Source organism: Homarus americanus, unplaced genomic scaffold (genome assembly GCF_018991925.1).
Source record: "Homarus americanus isolate GMGI-L3 unplaced genomic scaffold, GMGI_Hamer_2.0 scaffold20465, whole genome shotgun sequence".
NCBI classification, from domain to species: Eukaryota; Metazoa; Arthropoda; class Malacostraca; order Decapoda; family Nephropidae; genus Homarus; species Homarus americanus.
The window spans coordinates 2,098,695-2,118,463 of NW_024756914.1; the positions used below are offsets into that span (position 1 = coordinate 2,098,695).

Consider the following 19,769-nt stretch of genomic DNA (forward strand, 5'->3'; position numbering starts at 1 on the left):
CCTCTATTGGAATGTCTTCAGGGAATTGATCTAGGGAGCTGACAAGGTCTTGAAGGTCGTTGCAATCACATCAAGGCTATTTAAGGAACCCACGCCCGTTATTGGAAAGTTAAAGGTTATATTATTCATTTTTATCTTTTTTTTTCCCGACACAATTTGGGCCATTTTAAAATAGTATTGGCCGTTCTGGAGAAAAAAAGCCGTTCCAGAAATCGTAAAACCGTTCCAGAAATTTTAAAGTCGCCCCAGAAACCTTACAAGCCGTTCCAGAAATGATAAATCCATTCCAGAAATCATTAATCCGTTCCAGAAACCCTAAAACCGTTACAAGAAAGGTAAAATGACCCGAAAGTAATCCTTCCATTAGGGCGATTATGCCAATAGCAGTTTCCAGGACTCGACGATGCTTTCCAGGCCTTCCTTCTTGGCGGTTTTCCTGGGGCCGGGTGGCGCCTCAATCTCTTCCTCTCCTGTGTTTTTCGTTTAAGGTTTCTCTCTCTTTTTGTGTTTTCTTCTTCTTTTTTTCTGTTTATTTCTTAACTCTGAAGTTCTGGTGGGAAAAGAGATGCTGATTAAAATATACAGAGCTTTTGTGTGTGTGTGTGTGTGTGTGTGTGTGTGTGTGTGTGTGTGTGTCTGTCTGTGTGTCTGTCTGTTCGGATAATTTATATAATAAACATTTATATAATAGGGAATATAGTTTATAGAAGATAAAATGTTGGGGAATTTATATAATTTATATGATAATAAAACAAGAGGGATAATACACATTTATTGTATGATCCGTTCAGCACAAAATCAAACATATTCATACAATATATATATCATCATCATCATCATCATCATCATCATCATCATCATTGCCCATAAATACAGATGTTTTTATACATATGTGTGCATATATATTCATACAAAGAGTCACACCTTATTACTAATTTCTAACAGGTATTATCAGGTAAACAGCGCCAGGTAAAAAATACCGTGAAAATAGACCACGTTGTTTACTATATACAGTTTATACACAACCCTTGGTAATATTGTCTTGTGAACATATACATACATACACATACATACACATATACATACATAAACAGATACACACACACACATATATATATATATATATATATATATATATATATATATATATATATATATATATATATATATATATATATATATATATATATATATATATATATATATATATATAAGCACACACACACACACACACACACACACACACACACACACACCCTTGGCTCGTCACCTCACGTCTTAAACAACACCCCCAATGCTGTTATGTGAGAAAGGCGTGAGGGAAGGCCAAGGTCTTAACAGTGTGTTTTATTATGTCTAATTAATATTACCTTAATTACCTATTCTTAAATGACAACTCCAGGTAATGTAATTTTCTTCGATATTATATTTATGATTATTTATGAAGTTTGGTTAGAAATATAATTGTGGGATTATTTTGTGGTGTAGGTTTAGTTTGGTTGGGTTAGGTTAGGTTAGGTTAGGAGAAAGCTTGTCCCTAACTAGGTCTTTAGAAACGGTACAAGTATGACGTCACGGTGATACTAATTACACCAATACGTCATTAAATACCTGTATGGTTTATTTACTCCACAAACAAACAAAAGCAATTAATTTAAATCATTTGCTCATTGTCTGGCGTCAGTGTCACATTTTAATTACATTTAACTCCTGTAATATTAAAACGAACTAACACCTGGCGGTTATTTCAGATTATTTTATACGTTTCTTCTTTAATACCTGCCGTGGCGTCATCAGCCATGCAGGAAATCCGGAGTTTTTACACAATTATTATATTCAGTTTAATCTGGGAATAAAACTCAGATTTAAAAAATATGTATAAAGTTTTTTACCGGAGAAGTCCTTAAAAAAAAAACACAGGTTAATTATTTATTATTTCTTCAAAGATTATAAATTTATTTTTACAAAACGTTTCGTAAAACAACTAATGGTATACTATTTATACTTACAATGACATGTAAATTATTATCTTTAATCTGTATAAAAAGTTATTATTTATCTTTATATATTAATGTATAACTCACAATGGAGAGATAACTTCTGCTAGTAATTTCTATTGTCTTCTGTTATCGTCAAAGTCGCCAGCAAATTAATAGTAATAAGTAGAATATTATAAACATTTATTATCACTTTCATTATCATTTAATTATTTAAATTATCATCAAACTTACTATTTACATTTTTGTCTATATATCATCTCATAATTTTCTTCATTACATTTCTTTTCTTTTTTTCATTTCATTATTTACAAACTTTTCTGGTCATTATTGTCAATTCTTCTGTGTTCCTTTTGCAAATATATTTACGTAAATCACAAACTTGATATGTCACAGCTGAGGTGCTGTTTTTTTCACCTTGTAAATCAGGTAAACAGATCCTATGGTCAGGAAGTATTATTGGAACTGAATTATTGATCGTATATTTTCAGGAGTAAATTCTTGTTTGTTTAAAGTGAGTTATTTCTAAGTTACTCTATCTCTATGTCTCTAATTTCCTCTAATATTCGTTATCTCACCTATTATCTCTTCGTTGCTTCTACTATGTTATACTTATATTTGATCTCTCTATCTTTCTTTCTCTTTTATCTTCGCTATGTCTCCTACACTTCATCATGTTATTATATCAGTTCTTCATCTCTCTCTTTTTCTCTCCCTATCATTTCATTATGTATACATCATTTCTACTCTACATCCGGCTGACATTTCACACCCGATAAACATCTAGTTCAAGAGACATCTGGCTTGAGAGATATCAGGCCGAAACGAACACCAAATCGATACAAGTGGCTAGAGAGACATCTGGCGTGAGACATATATAATTTGAGACATCTAGTGTGAGATATATCTGCCTTAGGATACATATCTGACTTGAGAAACATCTTACATGAGGAATATCTGGCTCTAGAGAGACTTGTGTATCTGGATAAATGTGGATTACGCATCCGGTATTAAGAGTTATCCGGCTGATACTCGAGGTTTTAACTAACTAGCGTAAGATATATCTGGCATAGGAGAAATGTTGCTTACTGATTGAGCCTCAGAGACACCTGGTCGATAACTTCATGTTTTATGTATCTGGCTTTGGAGATATCTGGCATCGGTGACGTCTTGCCTCGGTGATATATGGCCTCAGTGACATCCGGCCTCGGTGACATCCGGCCTCGGTGACATCCGGCCTCGGTGACATCCGGCCTCGGTGACATCTGGCTGACATATAAACATAGAGAAAACTTCCTTATGGTCTGCCAGGGGTTTCGCTCTACGGGACAATAAACACCTTTAATTAAGACTGATGGACGGAGGCTTTGACAGGGGAGAGTTCTAGGGCCTCACCACCCTCCATCACATCTCCTACAGGATTTAGCACCCCTCCTTCACCCCTACGTCCTCCTCCTGCTGTTGTGTCTCCACCTTCAGTGTCCTCCATCGCCCCGTTCTCCAGCAAGGAACAGTAATCAGGCTCCACAACTACGATGTTTGGAGGGTCAACTAACACCACCTTCTCCACCTTGGCGTAGTTATGCGTCTCCACCACTACGTTGTTTCTGACGTCTCCTACAGCCTGCATTTCCACCAGGGCTGAGTGTTGGCTTTCACCTCCAACACAATCCTCTCTGGAGCCGAAGTAATCCTCCTCCACGACACTTCTGGTCTCCATGAGTAAGCTGGGGTTCTCCATCACGATGCTACGGGTGTTGGCCCATGGAGACCCTTCCCCAGGTATCTCCAACATGTCCTGACGGTGGTGATGGTTCCCTCGGCTGAACGTCCTCCTGAGGACTGAGGAACCGTGGGGAGCTGTAGAGCCCCTGCTGTTACCGCCCTGACAGGAGAAAGGAAGACAGCGTTATGTTATGTTATGTTATGTTATGTTATGTTATGTTATGTTATGTTATGTCGTGTCGTGTTATGGATTCTGGGAAATGTCATCCATCCAATTTATTTCTGAATCAGTCGTCCCTTTCAACTACAAGAGACAAGCATACAGTCATGCACACCCACGTCACACAAACACACAAACGTACAAATAAACAAACACAAGCAGAGCTACGTATATACACAAACACACAGGTAAATACACAAACATTTACACAGACACAAAAACACCTATATTGTTGAATCGCCTTTATTACTCAGACAAAATGATTCTTGTGTAATAAACGGTGGAACTTGATCTGTGTTTGTTATAGCTATTGTGTTATGTTATAGTTATTTAACCCCTTGAGTACACACACACACACACACACACACACACACACACACACACACACACACACGCCACTTATTCAATTACAAACAATAACGAAACAATAACACACACTAAAACCTGTAATTACTATGTAAAACTCCAGTAGCTTAAGATGTAGGCAAAAGTCTTTGTTATTGTTGTATTGTAAGGCCTGGAGAAGCTCTTTGTGAAGGCAGGTGATATGTTAATTACTAGTAGGTAGGATAATGGTTTACAGGTACAAGTCGAGGTAGTGCTTTACAGGTCAACAGGTACACAGGTGAAGGTAATAGTTTACAGGTAGAAGTTGTGGTTTACAGGTTCGAGTCTACAGTTATTACACACGTATTTCAGGTAGAGACATATGTATTACAGGTAGAGACACAGATATTACAGGTAGAGGCACAGATATTACAGGTAGAGACACAGGTATTACAGGTAGAGACACAGGTATTACAGGTAGAGACACAGGTATTACAGGTAGAGACACAGGTATTACAGGTAGAGACACAGGTATTACAGGTAGAGACACAGGTATTACAGGTAGAGACACAGGTATTACAGGTAGAGACACAGGTAGTAGAGGCACAGGTATTACAGGTAGAGGCACAGGTATTACAGGTAGAGGTATTACACAGGTATTACAGGTAGTAGGCACAGGTATTACAGGTAGAGGCACAGGTACAGGTAGGTGTAGAGACACAGGTACAGGTAGAGACACAGGTATTACAGGTAGAGGCACAGGTATTACAGGTAGAGACACAGGTATTACAGGTAGAGGCACAGGTATTACAGGTGAGACACAGGTATTACAGGTAGAGACACAGGTATTACAGGTACAGGTATTACAGGTAGAGGCACAGGTATTACAGGTAGAGGCACAGGTATTACAGGTAGAGACACAGGTATACAGGTAGAGGCACAGGTATTACAGGTAGAGGCACAGGTATTACAGGTAGAGACACAGGTATTACAGGTAGAGACACAGGTATTACAGGTAGAGGCACAGGTATTACAGGTAGAGACACAGGTATTACAGGTAGAGACACAGGTATTACAGGTAGAGACACAGGTATTACAGGTAGAGACACAGGTACTTACATTAACAGAGAGCACGCAGGCGGTGGTGAGACTGAACCTGGTGGAGCCGTGGTTGAATTGGTACTGCTGCCACTTCTTCTTCATCGCCGTGGTTACCTGCCAGGGAAAGAAGTGTGTTAGAGGGTGGTAGAAGGGTGTTAGGATGTTTAAAGCAGTGTTAAGTAAAACTAGAAGATGTTAGTAACGTCCTTGACCGTGTTAGAGGGTGTTAGGAGGGTGTTAGGGTGTCAGAAGGTGTTAAGATGATATTATGTGGTGTTAGAAGATGTTAGGAGGTGTTAGGAGTTATTAGAAAGGTGTTAGGTCAAATTAACTGGTGTTAGAATCTTGTTAGGGGATATTTGTTAGGTATTAGAAAATTTAAGGGGTAATGGGACTTAGGGGAATACTAAAGGGGAGATGTGAGGATGTGTTCTAGAGATGATATATAAGGGGGGATTTAATGGTTAACTCTAAGGGAAAGGCCTAAGGGGGGTATCTAAAGGGAAAGAACTAAGGAAATTATCTAAGGAGAAACAACTAAGGGATAGATCTAAAGGGAAAGATCTAAGGGGAGGATGTAAAGGGAGACGTAAAAGAGTATTCTAAGGGGTACATCCGGGCCCCTTTGATAAAGTTTAAGAGTGGATCGTTCTATTGATACTCTATAATGATTGCCTCTTGATAATAGGGTGAGTGGGAGGGGAGAGGGGTGGAAGAGATTGGGGGAGATGAGGGAATGGAGGGGAGAGGTGGAAGAGGAAGAGGGATGGAAGGGAGAGCCGATTGGAGAGAAGGAGAGGGAGGAGGAGGAGGAGGTGGAAGATAGAGAATGAGAAGGATTGTATAGGAACAGTAAAGAAGAAGAACACTTTATGATACAAATACTACTTTTAACAATAACAACAACAATTAAAAAATAACATTTCTAAATACAATAAATAAACAGTACTTAAAAAAATAATATTCTTCTTGTTAAATCCATCTAACACACACACACACACACACACACACACACACACACACACACACTCCAGAATACATGAGAGGGACTCACACTCACCTCAGTGTTGCAGAAACAAAACAGAAGGGCAACGCAGAACCCCTGAAAAAAAAAGGTTAAAAAAATATGAGTTTTAATTTCCGGTTATGGCAGAAAGGAGGGAGTGAAGGGGGGAGGGGGAGGGGGAGATGGGTGTTATGGGGGGAGGGGACAGAGGGATTCACTCACTCCCTATACATGTGAAAATATCCCTCTATTTATTATTATTATTATTATTATTATTATTATTATTATTATTATTATTATTATTATTATTATTATTATTATTATTATTATTATTATTATTATTATTAGAATTTGAGATGAGTTAAAGTCGTAACTTTTCGTGGCTCAGGGATATACCTTATACAAATGACGTTCACCTGACACGCTTATGAACCACCTGACTACCAGCTGACTCACCTGGAAGGAGGAGACGAGGGCTGTCACCACCTGATATACCAGCTCCCCGTTGGACCCCGGCGCTGGCCTGTGACAGATGGTAACAGTTGGTTAGGTTAGGAGCCTCTCGCCAGGGTATGAGTGAGAAAAAAAGACATTAATAGACTGATAGATCGACAGTTTGATGGATAGACAATTAGACCGATAGACAAACAGACAGACAGACATATTGACAGCCAAACAGACAGACAGACGTTGTAACATTAAACTTCCCCATTAGAGAACAGTACAGTCAACCCCCCACCCACCCCTACCCCCTCCCACCCCTCTGTTACTCATAGTGTTGTGCTAATCAGTTGTTTTCACCATGTGCTGACCCAAGCCTTGTTTACTTCCGAAGCTGAGAGCATCACAAGGGGCGAGGAAGGGTAACAAGAGCCTTTGTTGACACCAATCTACGAACCTGTAGTCGACGTTGTGTTGTTTTTATCATTCGGGATTTTAGTTTTTTTTATTGTGTCTTGGAGATAAAAGGATTGTAGGTTAAGTGGTTTCTTTTTATGTTGGAGTTTAAGTTAAAATTCGTTTATTTTTTTTATTTTTTTTTATTTTGAGGGATTTTATTTTTTTCGTTTGAGAGCAGAGTGAATTAGTGATTTATCGGGGACGTGTGTGTAGGGGAGGGGGATTTTTTCTGAGGGGATTATTATCTAGAAGGGAGATTTATCGAGTCCTGTATGACTCTCTCTCTCCTCTCTTTCCCACCATCCCAATCACTTTGAGTGCCTTTCTCCATTCCTCACTGCCTCCTCCTTTCTCCCCCCTCCTCCTCCTCCCTCCTCCTCCTCCTCCTTCATTTCTACCTCTTCACCTTGTAGAATGACCCGTAACACACACACACACACACACACACACACACACACACACACACACACACACAAGCTCCCCACAACATTGGAATAATACAATTAGGAGCCCCCACAAGTCCTCAGAGAAGCTGTTAGTCCCTCCATAATGAACCCGAGATCAATAGTCCGCCATTACACCTCACTTACAGACCGTGTGTTATGGCGGCATCAACAGAATGAAAACAAATCCCCCAAAACCCCGAAAAAATAGAATAAATAAAAGAATTATCATATATAGATGAAAACACATAATATAATAAAATAAAAGTGTAAGTAAAATGTAGTAAATATAGTCTTAAAAATAGAAATAAATAGAAAATTGTTTAGATAATTGTTTTCTTTTTGTCTCTTGGTGAGGAGGAAATCAGAGGCCGCGTTTAAAATCTAAATGTTATTCAGAGTTTTTCCCGAGTCCATTAAATCTGAGATGTCTGGGCGGGAAACTGTCATCAGAATGCGGTCACATCTTCATAAAATTCGCTAATGGCTTAATGTTTTTTGCCGTTTTAACCCGAGACCTTTCAAGAGACGGAACTTTACACACAAGACATTTAATTATTGTCTCTACTATTAAGTTCTAATTATACGTTGTTTATGAAGTGGTTTGGTTTGGTTTGGTTGAGTATAAAACATAACTACATAAATAGAACGAGTGTACAGCATCACACACACACACACACACACACACACACACACACACACACACACACACACACACACACACACACACACACACACACACACACACACCCTCCTCCCCTCAGCACCACATAAGAAGAATGAAATCCTGTCCTAAGAGCTCAGGAGCAATTAAGGAAGTACTAGTTAATTGGCTCACTTAATATATCTCACGAAGACAGTAATCAGTCAACCAGTCAGACAGTCAGAGAATCAACCAGTCAGACAGTCATTATTGGACCCTTGAATACGCTTAACTGATGGAAATTACAACCGAGTGGAAATCTAGTTACTTAGTATCCTCCTCCTCCTCCTCCTCCTCCTCCTCCTCCTCCTCCTCCTCCTCCTCCTCCTCCTCCTCCTCCTCCTCCTCCTCCTCGTCCTCCTTCTCCTCCTCCTCGTCCTCCTCCTCTTCCTCTTCTTCCCCATATTTCTCCTCGTCCTCTTGGTCATCTTCCTCCTCCTCCTTCTCTTCTTCCTCCTCTTCCTCCTCATTTTACACCTCACTCACTCACTCACTCACTCACTCACTCACTCACCTGAAGGGCATGAGGACGTAGTGTAGACCCAATAGAGGGATGAGGATCAAGGTCGCCCTCACAGCTTTCCTGGTGCCATTGGTGTCAGCAGGAACATGGTTGGCTCTGAGCTTCGTCACCAACACCCTCACTATGTTGATCAGGAACACAAGGTTGGCCAGGATAGATATACACACTGGAGTGGATAGGATGAGGGTGTAGTGGCTCTCGTCTATCCAGCAACTGTTGAGGGATAGAATTAGGAAAGTGAGGTTAATTGTCTATCGTGAAACTTGTGAGAGGGGGCAGGAGGAAGGGAGAGGGATGAGAGGGTTTGTAATAAAGGGAAAAAGAGGAAGGGGAAGTGGGGGGAAATGAAAGGACAAGACAGATAGACAGACAGACAGTCAGATAGACAGACACACACTCAGTATTAACTCACTATAAATATTAAGATGACTCACCTGGTCTCATTTTATTTTACTATTATGAAAAGTCAACATCTCAGGTATTTCATTTTTATATTTTGTTTTTTTATGAAAGAGAAAATGTTAGAGTGAACGAAGGGAGAGAGAGAGAGAGAGAGAGAGAGAGAGAGAGATTGAGAGAGAGAGAGAGAGAGAGAGAGACCAACATCTCTCTCTCTCTCTCTTTCATACTTACTGCTTGGTGTCGGAGCTGGAGGAGCCCCTGATAGCGGCGTAGACGGTGACAATGAGGCCAGGAGCGCCCCACCCCAGCAGGTAGAACCACTTCATGAGCCGCTCCTCAGACACGAAGGCCACCACCAGGAGTGTGTGGAGGTAGAGGCCCTCAGAGAACATCCAGCAGTAGTTCGCCACCATGAAGTAATGTAGGAAGATGTGGAGGACCTGGCAGCCTGTCTGATGGGGGTGACGACGAAGAGGGTGAGGTGTTAGTAATGTTTCCTCCTCCTCCTCCTCCTCCTCCTCCTCCTCCTCCTCCTCCTCCTCCTCCCTCCTCCTTTCTTCATCCTCCTCCATTTTCCTCCACTAACCTTAACTCTTCCTCCCTACCTCCTTTTCTACCTCCATCTCTTTTACCTTCCTTCTTCTGTCTCTCGTCTCCACATCCCCCTCTCACCAGTACCTTCCTCCCTACCCCTTCCATCCACTTGCCTCCCTCCCCCTCCCTCCCTCTCCTACCTCCTTCCAGTCCTCCTCTCTTCCTTCCCCATTTCCACCGTTTTCATTTCCTCAACTTCTTTTCCTCTCGGTAATTTATCTCTCCGATTTAATTAAAACTGAGAATCAAAACATCTCTTATCTCTGTAACATTGTATAATACCTGGCGCTCAACACCTAATTTGAGGACAATGGTCGATGATGGCAGCGGCAGCACCTTTGTGTGAGACAGTCTGGTCTACCCAAAGAGGGGGAGGGGGGAGGCCGTGGTAAAGTGGTCATGGCTCTTATCATACACCTACAGTTCCCTGGTTCGAGTTTTTTTTTTTTATTAATCAATGGATCTTTTATGATACCTTATGTTGTTGTTGGTTGTAAATTGTGTTGTTATGGTGATCTTTAGGTTGTAGATCAAGGTTCCAATTATATAAACAACACACTCACAATAACACACTCAAACATCAACACACTCAAACAACAACACTCACAACAACACACTCAAACAACAACACACTCAAACAACAACACTCACAACAACACACTCAAACAATAACACAATGGCTCAGTCTCTCAAGAAAAACTCAAGGACCCCAGTTCGACCCCCGCATACCAGTGGTTTAATGGACTCAAGAACTGTTTGCTGGTTGCTGAATGGTTTAAGTTTATACAGATTTTTTTTTATATGTGAAGAGAAAATGTATGTGTGTGTTTGTTCTGTTTAGGAGGCCTGGCTGTGTGTGTGTGTGTGTGTGTGTGTGTGTGTGTGTGTGTCTGTCTGTCTGTGTGAGTGTCTGTGTATGTGTGTGTAAATAAAAATAAACAAAGATCAACTTGAGAGAGTGGCAACACCCAGTAGTTCCCAGAGTCACCACCGTGGCAGCACCGTCGCGTCATCCACTTCCACCACTATAAATAGCACTGGTCGGGCACCTCGTACACTCAGTCTATTTACCTCAGTCCATTACTTCACACATGCCTCAGCCTCGTTCTGGTTAAAGACGCGAGACTGTGTGGAGGTTTTGGGTTTGGGGGTGATGTTGTGGTGGTGCTGCCCTGGTGTTGTGGTGGTGTTGTCCTAGTGTTGTCCTGGTGTTGTGGTGGTGTACAGACAGACAGACAGACAGACAGTACCACTTCATCTACTATCCTTCCTTCCCCTTCCTCCTGCATCTTACCATCCCTCCCAACCCCCTCCTCTTCCTACCCCCTCCTCCCTATCCTCCCTCCCCTACACATGCACCACTCAGCTTCACACACACAAAAAAAGAAGAAGATAGTTTGCCAGACTCCTCCAGATATTTGTTTCAGAAGATGGCTGCGTGTAGCTTAGGTATTCATCCCACACCTCAACCACTACTCTGAAGGCCCCCAGCAGGAGTATGAAGCCGGGGAGAGGGAGGTGTTGGCTGGGGTGTGTTGGTTTGTTAGCTGGGGTGTGTTGGTTTGTTAGCTGGGGTGTGTTGGTTTGTTAGCTGGGGTGTGTTGGTTTGTTAGCTGGGGTGTGTTAGGTGTCGTGAACTTATATGTACGTAAAATGGAACCTAACCTAACCTATTGTAACTACATAAAAAAAAAAACTTTATTCGAAAATTTACAAAAAACGTATAAAGAGAATTTGGTTTTAAGTTGACATTAGTGATGCATTGATAAATATTCTCTTTACATTGAGAGAGAGAGAGAGAGAGAGAGAGAGAGAGAGAGAGAGAGAGAGAGAGAGTGTGTGAACCGAAAGTAATTATTTTTTTCCCCCTCGGATATAATTTCAAAATGACTGAAGTGTTAAACGAAGGGAATTAATTCACTGTGTAACATAAGCAACGTTTAGTTTTTAGTTTTAATGAAAATATTGTGAAGGTGTTTGAGTTGATTACATAGAGTTATTTTAGAATTGTTGAGTGATATTGTATTTCTGGTGTTTTTGATGAAGAGGAGGAAGAGTAGGAGGAGGAAGAGGAGGGAGAGAAAGATGAGGAGGAAGAGGAGGAGAAAAATAGAGCAGAAAAAAGATAAAGAGGAGAAAGAAGACTAGAAAAATAGAGAAGAAAAAAGATAAAGAGTAGGAGAAGAGTAAACGAAGGAAGAAGAAGAGGACCATGAGGAGGAGAAGGAGAAGACAAAGACAGACACACGCTATTTACTCACCTTATTCTCAAAGACAGTCTCGGGTTTACCGGCGACCTCCAGGTACCAGGCTATCCACAGTATGTTGTTCAGGATGAAACTCAGGAACAGGTTCTTATGTAGCCGGATACGTGTACACTGCAGCGTCCTGGGGGATACATAGATACATAAAATAAGTGAGAAAGATGTGTTGTAATACAGGAATACATAATAGAGGCTTGGGGGATACATAGATATATACTGCAGAGGGGATACAGGGTTGTGGGTGATACAATGGTTACAGAGCTGTGTTATGATACAGAAAGACCCACTGTAGCTCCTGGTGATACATAGACACACAAGACGAGATTATAGGAACATGTTATGATACATACACCTCCACTGTAGTGTTACAAATGATAAAAAAAAAAACATGAAATGAAGTCAGAGTTTACCTAGATGCAGTTTACACTATAGCTTGTCTTAGTAAACCATCTACAGTACCTTGGTCTACCACTTCCTTCCTTCCTTCAGGTAAATTATATATAAAAAAAATCGTAGTTACGGTAATTAAAACTTACGCCGATGGAAAACAAAATTTTTAATGTTTTTGAGGGAAGAGAAAACTTGAGTGTGTTGGTACAAAGTTCACAAGTTGGTTTAAAAGTGGTTTCTCATAACATCCATCTTAGGAGTTTTTCTTGTTTTTTGTCGTAAATCGTTTTTCAACAGGTGTCGTGTGAAGTTTGTGAAGAATTAGGGTCTTGTAGTTTGTAATTAAGGGTTATTAGATGATTTAAGGTGATTTGAACAGGTAATTAGAGTATTACTGATGACGTAAATAATTAGGTTAGATTAGGTTAGGTTAGGTTAGGATGTTATCTTACCTGAAGTGGAAGAAGATAACGAGGGATATGGCGAGAGCGATGAGGGAGACGGAGTAACCCGCGATGTAGATGGTGTTAATGAGCTGCCGCATCTGTAGGTGAGGGAGAGAGGTATGTTACACCTGTAGTCTCTCTCTCTCTCTCTGTCTGTCTGTCTATTTATTTATGTTTTGCTAGTTTTATCTATTGTTTCTTTTATTTTATATTTCAAACTGGTGTGTGTGTGTGTGTGTGTGTGTGTGTGTGTGTGTGTGTGTGTGTGTGTGTACGGGTAGACGACCGGAAATTGGAGAAAAAAACTAACATAGAAGCAGAACAAAGCAACAAATTCAACCTGTCATCACACACACACACACACACACACACTCACACACACACACACACACACACACACTCACGCATACATATAAATTGTTCTCTTTGGTTTCGAATTTGTGGTTGTAGAGCAAATAATTTAGAAGAAAAAACTTCAAAAAGGAATTTGTAGTCAGAGTCAGACAGTGTTATCCACCTGGCTGTTCACTGTTATGGAGAGAGAGAGAGAGAGAGAGAGAGAGAGAGAGAGAGAGAGAGAGAGAGAGAGAGTTCTTCGTTTTGTTTTTCGATGCTGTTATATATTTTGGTATACGATATATTAATGTATTTATCAGATTGACTTTTATTTTTATTATTATTTTTATTTCTTCTATGTCTAAGATAAGCGTACGGGGGAGTGGACGGATAATAATGCTATATTCTTTATCTATCATAGTCGTTATTCATATACCCGATCTACGGTGTTGTCGTCCATGTTACCCTAAATGAAGAATCAGAAACTTATAAATGGACTTTGATGCTCACATGTTTTCAGTCACTAACGATGTTTTTGAAGACATTTGTTATATAATATTGTGGTTTATATACTGTCGGGATTATTTGCTATAAGTTATGAATTCTTGAGAGCATCTGGTATATATATATTGGATGTCGTGGTGTTTGCCATAGGTTAAGAGGCATTGTTGTGGTTTTGTCTGCGTCTGTTTAGCTCTCTCTCTCACTTACCATTAGGTCATCCAGGTCAATACAGGTGGTGTAGTTAGACCAGCTATTGTTGGTGAGAGGGTGCCGGAACCAGGAGCCGTCCTCATTACACACCTTATGGGCCATACCTGTGAGGGGGGGGGGGAGATACAGGTGTGTTTTAGGGGAATTATTAAGTGTTTTAGGGGAGTTTCAGTTATTTAGGGGAGATTCAGGTGTGTTTTAGGAGTGATAATAATAACAGTAAACAACTTAATTCCCTCTATAGAAAAATATTACATAAGACTAATAATTCCTATAACAAGATAATATACAGGTAATTTTCTTCATCAACGATAGGATGTGAGGAAACTGAACACACACACACACACATTAAACTTTTCCTCCTAATCTTTTAGTCTGTTTTCTATCCTAACCTAATCCCTTTCATCTCCTCCTCCCTGATCTCTACCTACTCACCCCCCCTTCCCTCCCCTCCCTTCTACCTACTCACCCTCCATCCAACCCCTCCCTTAAATCACTCCCCCCCTCCCATCCTTCCTATCTCCCTTCTCCGCCCTCTACCTAATGACCCGCCCTCCAACACGTCCCCTCTAATCACCTCTACAATACTCACGCGTGTGGTCGAAGCCGGTAATGAAGTAAGGACAGGGGGAGTAAGCCGTGTTGCCAGCCAGGGTATCGTTCCAACAGGACCACCCGTCAAACGTCCTGGGACAGAACACTACACCTGGGGGGGGGATAGTGAAGATTAGTGTAGTGAACATTATGGTGTATGGGAGACAGAGAGAGAGGAAAGACAGGCAGACAGACACTCCACCACACACACACTACGTCACGTTGAGTTTTATTTCATATTTTCATAATCTTCTCAAAATATTTTTCATTTCAGCTGTATCATTAAAATATATCTCCTGTGTCATAATATTTCCCTGTCGTGTATAACAGCATGTGTGTGTGTAATAAACTGTTATGTACACCGGTGTATATATGTATATATATATATATATATATATATATATATATATATATATATATGTTTTTGTGTGGACTGTATGTATGTATATAAGTGAGTGTATTGATCTATGTGTTCAGGCTTACCAAAACAAGATTAAAGATAAACAAGTTTTATGCCAGAAATGACAAAAAAATGGAAAAAGGTGAAAGTGTAATTTTTCTCCTGTTGAACATATCCAAGTTTGGTCTCTCTCTCTCTCTCTCTCTCTCTCTCTCTCTCTCTCTCTCTCTCTCTCTCTCTCTCTCTATATATATATATATATATATATATATATATATATATATATATATATATATATATATATATATATATATATATATATATATCAACACCTGGACTCTTCACTGTTTATAAAGCGCATTGTTTCACATAGATCCAGAGACGTGACAATAAATCCGGGTTATTGGTGGTGCTAGGGAGGGTGGGAGTCATGTATGTGTTGTGTGGTGGATGTAATTAAACACCTCTACACCTATATCTTTACACCTTTCTTACACACCTTTACACCTGTCTTACACATTTCTTCACCTCTTCTACAGACCGCTACACAGTCCTACACCTCCCCTACACACCTCTACACCTCCTTTACACGCTCTTCCACTCCTTCCCTACACACTTCCCCTCTCTTAACCACCTCTACACACGCCTACAGCTCCCCTACAGATATCTACACCCTCTCTTACAGATCCCTACACCACTCCCCTATACACAGCCAGAGTTCATCATTATTCAGACCATCAGAATCCTCCACTCTCCCTGTCGTGAATGTCGATACGGATCTATTCAAGTGAAGCTGTTATCATACTCTTTATCTCTTCCCCTTTATCTGTCTATTCTCTTCCCCTTTCTCTCTGACTTCCTGTCTGTCTTTCTGTCCTTCTGCCTCTCTCTCTCTCTCTCTCTTGTTTCTATCTATCAGACTTTCTATCATTATATCTGTCTCTCTCTCTGTTTGTTTGTCTCTATATATACCTAATTGACTAGCCAAAGTTCCTCCCGCGGCACCATTAACCATTCCCTTCATCAATTTGGAATAAAGATGGAAAATAACGAGGATTTATTAGTGTTATCTTTTCTTAGAGGTAATAATCACCCACCCGCTAACTTCCATCTGTTTTGGGATTCCTTAGTAACCGTCAACCAATCATTTTCTACGTTTGTTCTTAAGCTCCTCCAATTTTCGGCTTCCATAACAACCAGAAGATAAATCAGTAAACAAACATGTAAAATATTGGAACACATACTCGTTTTCACCCCAACACCTCAATATTCTTTTAAAAAACATTTATTAAACCTACATAGAAATATAACGAAAAATATAACTGTCAAACGAATACAGATGAAACAAAAATACTAAAAAAGTAAAAACACTGTTATTTAATTATATTTTGCTTTGTGATTTTAAATAGAAGTGGATGGGGGAGAAGAGAGGAGATTTATATGTTAATTTTAGGCTCGGTTTGTTGTGCTAGTGGTGCTTGATGACGTCAGAGGATGATGTTGTATGTGTAGGATGATTTGATGTTGATGTTTGTTTATTTATGTCTGTCTGTTTCTGTGATTGACTGCCTGACTGACTGACTGACTCACTAACTAACTGACTGACTCACTAACTGACTGACTCACTCACTCTGAAATTAATTAAATGTTCTACTAAGAAATTAATAAATTTGTCCAAACTCATCTGTAATTTTTCTATATTTTATACAATTTTATATAAAGAGAAAATTACAGACCTTAAAATAATGTTTATACTTACGAAACATAATATTTTTTTTACATATTTTGAAATGGATACTTACAAAAAGTATATATGTATTCACTAGAGATTACATATTTTTGACAACAACTCACATATTTTGACAAGAATGTTTAATATTTTGATTTTTAAAAGACTCAACACTGATAACAAAAAATACAGATCTTTTCTCACCCATAACAGAAGATATTCATATATAAAAGTATTTTCCTTCAACACAAAGATAAAACACCAATAGGAAAGATGAAGCGATCTGGTTGAGCCCTGATTCTTTCTACTCCTACTGTATTTCAGCTTCACCACTTTTCCTTCAACCCCTAATAATCTTCTTTCACCTCATAACTATAGACTCCGTACCGTACCAAGGTGTGAGAGGCCAGGAGGGAGGGGAGGAAGTCAGCCACGCGTCGTCTTACTTTGACCTTTAACATTTGAGTAACCTGATGAACCTTCCCTTGTGTTGGATTGTTACCTAACCTAACCTAACCTAACCTAACCTAACCTAATCTAACCTAACCTAACCTAATCTAACCTAACCTAACCTAACCTAATCTAACCTAACCTAACCTAATCTAACCTAACCTAAGCTAACCAGAGTAAACTTAACATAAACCAATCCCAACAAAAGAGAGAGAGAGAGAGAGAGAGAGGAGGAGAGAGAGAGAGAGAGAGAGAAAAGCAAGAAAGAGGAAGGAAAGACAGTAAGACAGTGAGAGAGAGAGAAGTGAGAGAGAGAGAGAGAGAGAGAGAGAGAGACAGGGAGAGAGACCATTATCTCTCATCCTACCTATCATCTGATACAACCCCTTTGTTTTCCTCTGTCACCTCAGGGACAGAAATGGCTTTTCGTTTTTCTAGTCAGTGACTATTATTATTATTATTATTATTATTATTATTATTAGTAATAGTAGTAGTAGTAGTAGTAGTAGTAGTAGTAGTAGTAGTAGTAGTAGTAGTATCGTTTTTGTTGTTGTTATTATTATTATTATTATTATTATTATTATTATTATTATTATTATTATTATTATTATTATTATTATTACATCCCTGCCATTATCATTGATGTATAGTAATCGAATGGGCCCCAAAATCCTGGTAGACCCCAAGAATAGGGTGGCTTGGGACCTATGATAACTTGAGGATCACTTCGCCGCCTTAGAGCAAGGGTGGAAAAGTCTACGGACATCTCCACCCACGTTTCACTATACCGCGTGATAATTACAACTATTACTACTATTATTACACTACTACTACTACTACTACTACTACTACTACTACTACTACTACTACTACTACTACTACTAATAATAATAATAATAATAATAATAATAATAATAATAATGATAATAATAAGCACACACACACACACAGAATATAAAAACAGCACTGAATTACCTGGCTTGAGCTAAAATACCTTAATAAACAGATAACCAAATTACCTCTTTACATAAAACACAGGTGCTAAATTGAGTCTCACCTGCAGCATTAGATAACTATATTATGTAAATGTAATTACTGTAACCGTGTAATGTAACCCAGTGAATGAAATGGGTGTGTACCTTCATTCAGGATTATTTTTATGTGAGTTTAGTATAATTAAAAGTTTTACTCATGTGTCGAAATAATGTCTTCAAAGTCGCTTCTGTGTTGAGATAAGTGTACACATGTATACCTCAGTACGCACACACACACACACACACACACACACACACACACACACACACACACACGCACGCACACACACACACACACACACACACACACACACACACACACACACACACACACATAACTTCAGTCCACCCAACACCACTCTAACTCACCCCTTGACCCCCACCCTCCAACTCCCGCCCACTCCCGCCTCCAGGGAACTTAACTTCACCCTGAATTAATGGTCAAGAGCTGCCTGACGTAGATATAAGACTCCATAAATTGTTGGGTGGCGGCAGAAACTAAGGGCTTAATCTCTGTTTTATGCTGTCAGCGATTTCGTCTATTTTTTGGGCTCTCTGCTTTTTGTTGTCTGATGTTTGCTGTCTCTTTTCTGCTCTCTGCTTTTTCCTGTTTTTTTATCTGCTCTCTGTTTTATTCTCTGTCTTTTGTCCTTTGTTTGATGATTTGCTGTCTGCTGTTTTTGTCTGTTGTCTATTTTCTGCTGTCTGTTGTCTGCTGTTGTGTCCCAGAATCTCCTAGAAAAAATCCATCAGCAGGTAATCTTCCTTTCACTTTCAGCCAAGAGGAATCCCTTAACCAATACCTACAGGTCAAAGGTGAACATAAACTTCTTGAAACCATCCTTAACTTGTCCGGCAATTCGGAGGTTAAGGAGAGTTTTTTTTTTGTCAGAGAACATACCTTAGTCCTCCTCCTCCTCCTCCTCCTCTTCCTCTTCCTCTTCCTCTTCCTCTTCCTCTTCCTCTTCCTCCTCCTCCTCCTCCTCCTCCTCCTCCTCCTCCTCTACCTGTCATTCGATCAGGTAAATCAACACCAAGGCTAATACACTCATCTGACGTTCAGTTGACACACTTTGATGATAGACTTAAGTGTGTCGTTGTCTTGAAGTACGTTCTGATTATCCTTTTCCCTGCCAGTGTAGTTTCTCTCTATCTATCTCCTATAGTTGAGAGGCATTAACACACGTCTTTCCCGTCCCTGGCGAGGGAGGGTCTTTTTTATAAGTAATGTCTCTACCACAGAGACGAGGCTTCGAGGTGCAGCCAGACTTGAGAGTAAGATTGTCTCTCTGTGTGTCTCTCTGTGTCTCTGTGTCTCTCAAAGAATCAATCGCCCTGGAATATTTTCGTCATTCATACACTCTTCTCCCGCCAAAGTTGTCAGCTGGAGTGTGTTTGCTCCATGGACGACACACTAAAGGCGATTCAAGGAGAGAAGCTTTGATTTATCTAATGGATCGCCAGGCTGAGA

At 39.9% G+C, this 19,769-nt stretch overlaps 1 protein-coding gene across 1 annotated transcript in view; it reads right to left on the reverse strand.

Moving 5' to 3' along the window:
* Positions 1-2,253: 2,253 nt before the first annotated feature.
* Positions 2,254-19,769, reverse strand: part of LOC121857213 (calcitonin gene-related peptide type 1 receptor-like) — a 39,043-nt gene continuing 21,527 nt past the window's right edge. The window contains exons 7-16 of the mRNA XM_042353164.1: positions 14,684-14,797; positions 14,089-14,195; positions 13,048-13,139; positions 12,203-12,329; positions 9,579-9,799; positions 8,937-9,158; positions 6,833-6,899; positions 6,431-6,472; positions 5,389-5,484; positions 2,254-3,882 (exon numbers count right to left, since the gene is read on the reverse strand). Coding sequence (XP_042209098.1) covers positions 3,343-3,882; positions 5,389-5,484; positions 6,431-6,472; positions 6,833-6,899; positions 8,937-9,158; positions 9,579-9,799; positions 12,203-12,329; positions 13,048-13,139; positions 14,089-14,195; positions 14,684-14,797 — 1,628 coding nt within the window. The 3' untranslated portion in view covers positions 2,254-3,342. The remainder of the gene's footprint in view (positions 3,883-5,388; positions 5,485-6,430; positions 6,473-6,832; positions 6,900-8,936; positions 9,159-9,578; positions 9,800-12,202; positions 12,330-13,047; positions 13,140-14,088; positions 14,196-14,683; positions 14,798-19,769) is intronic.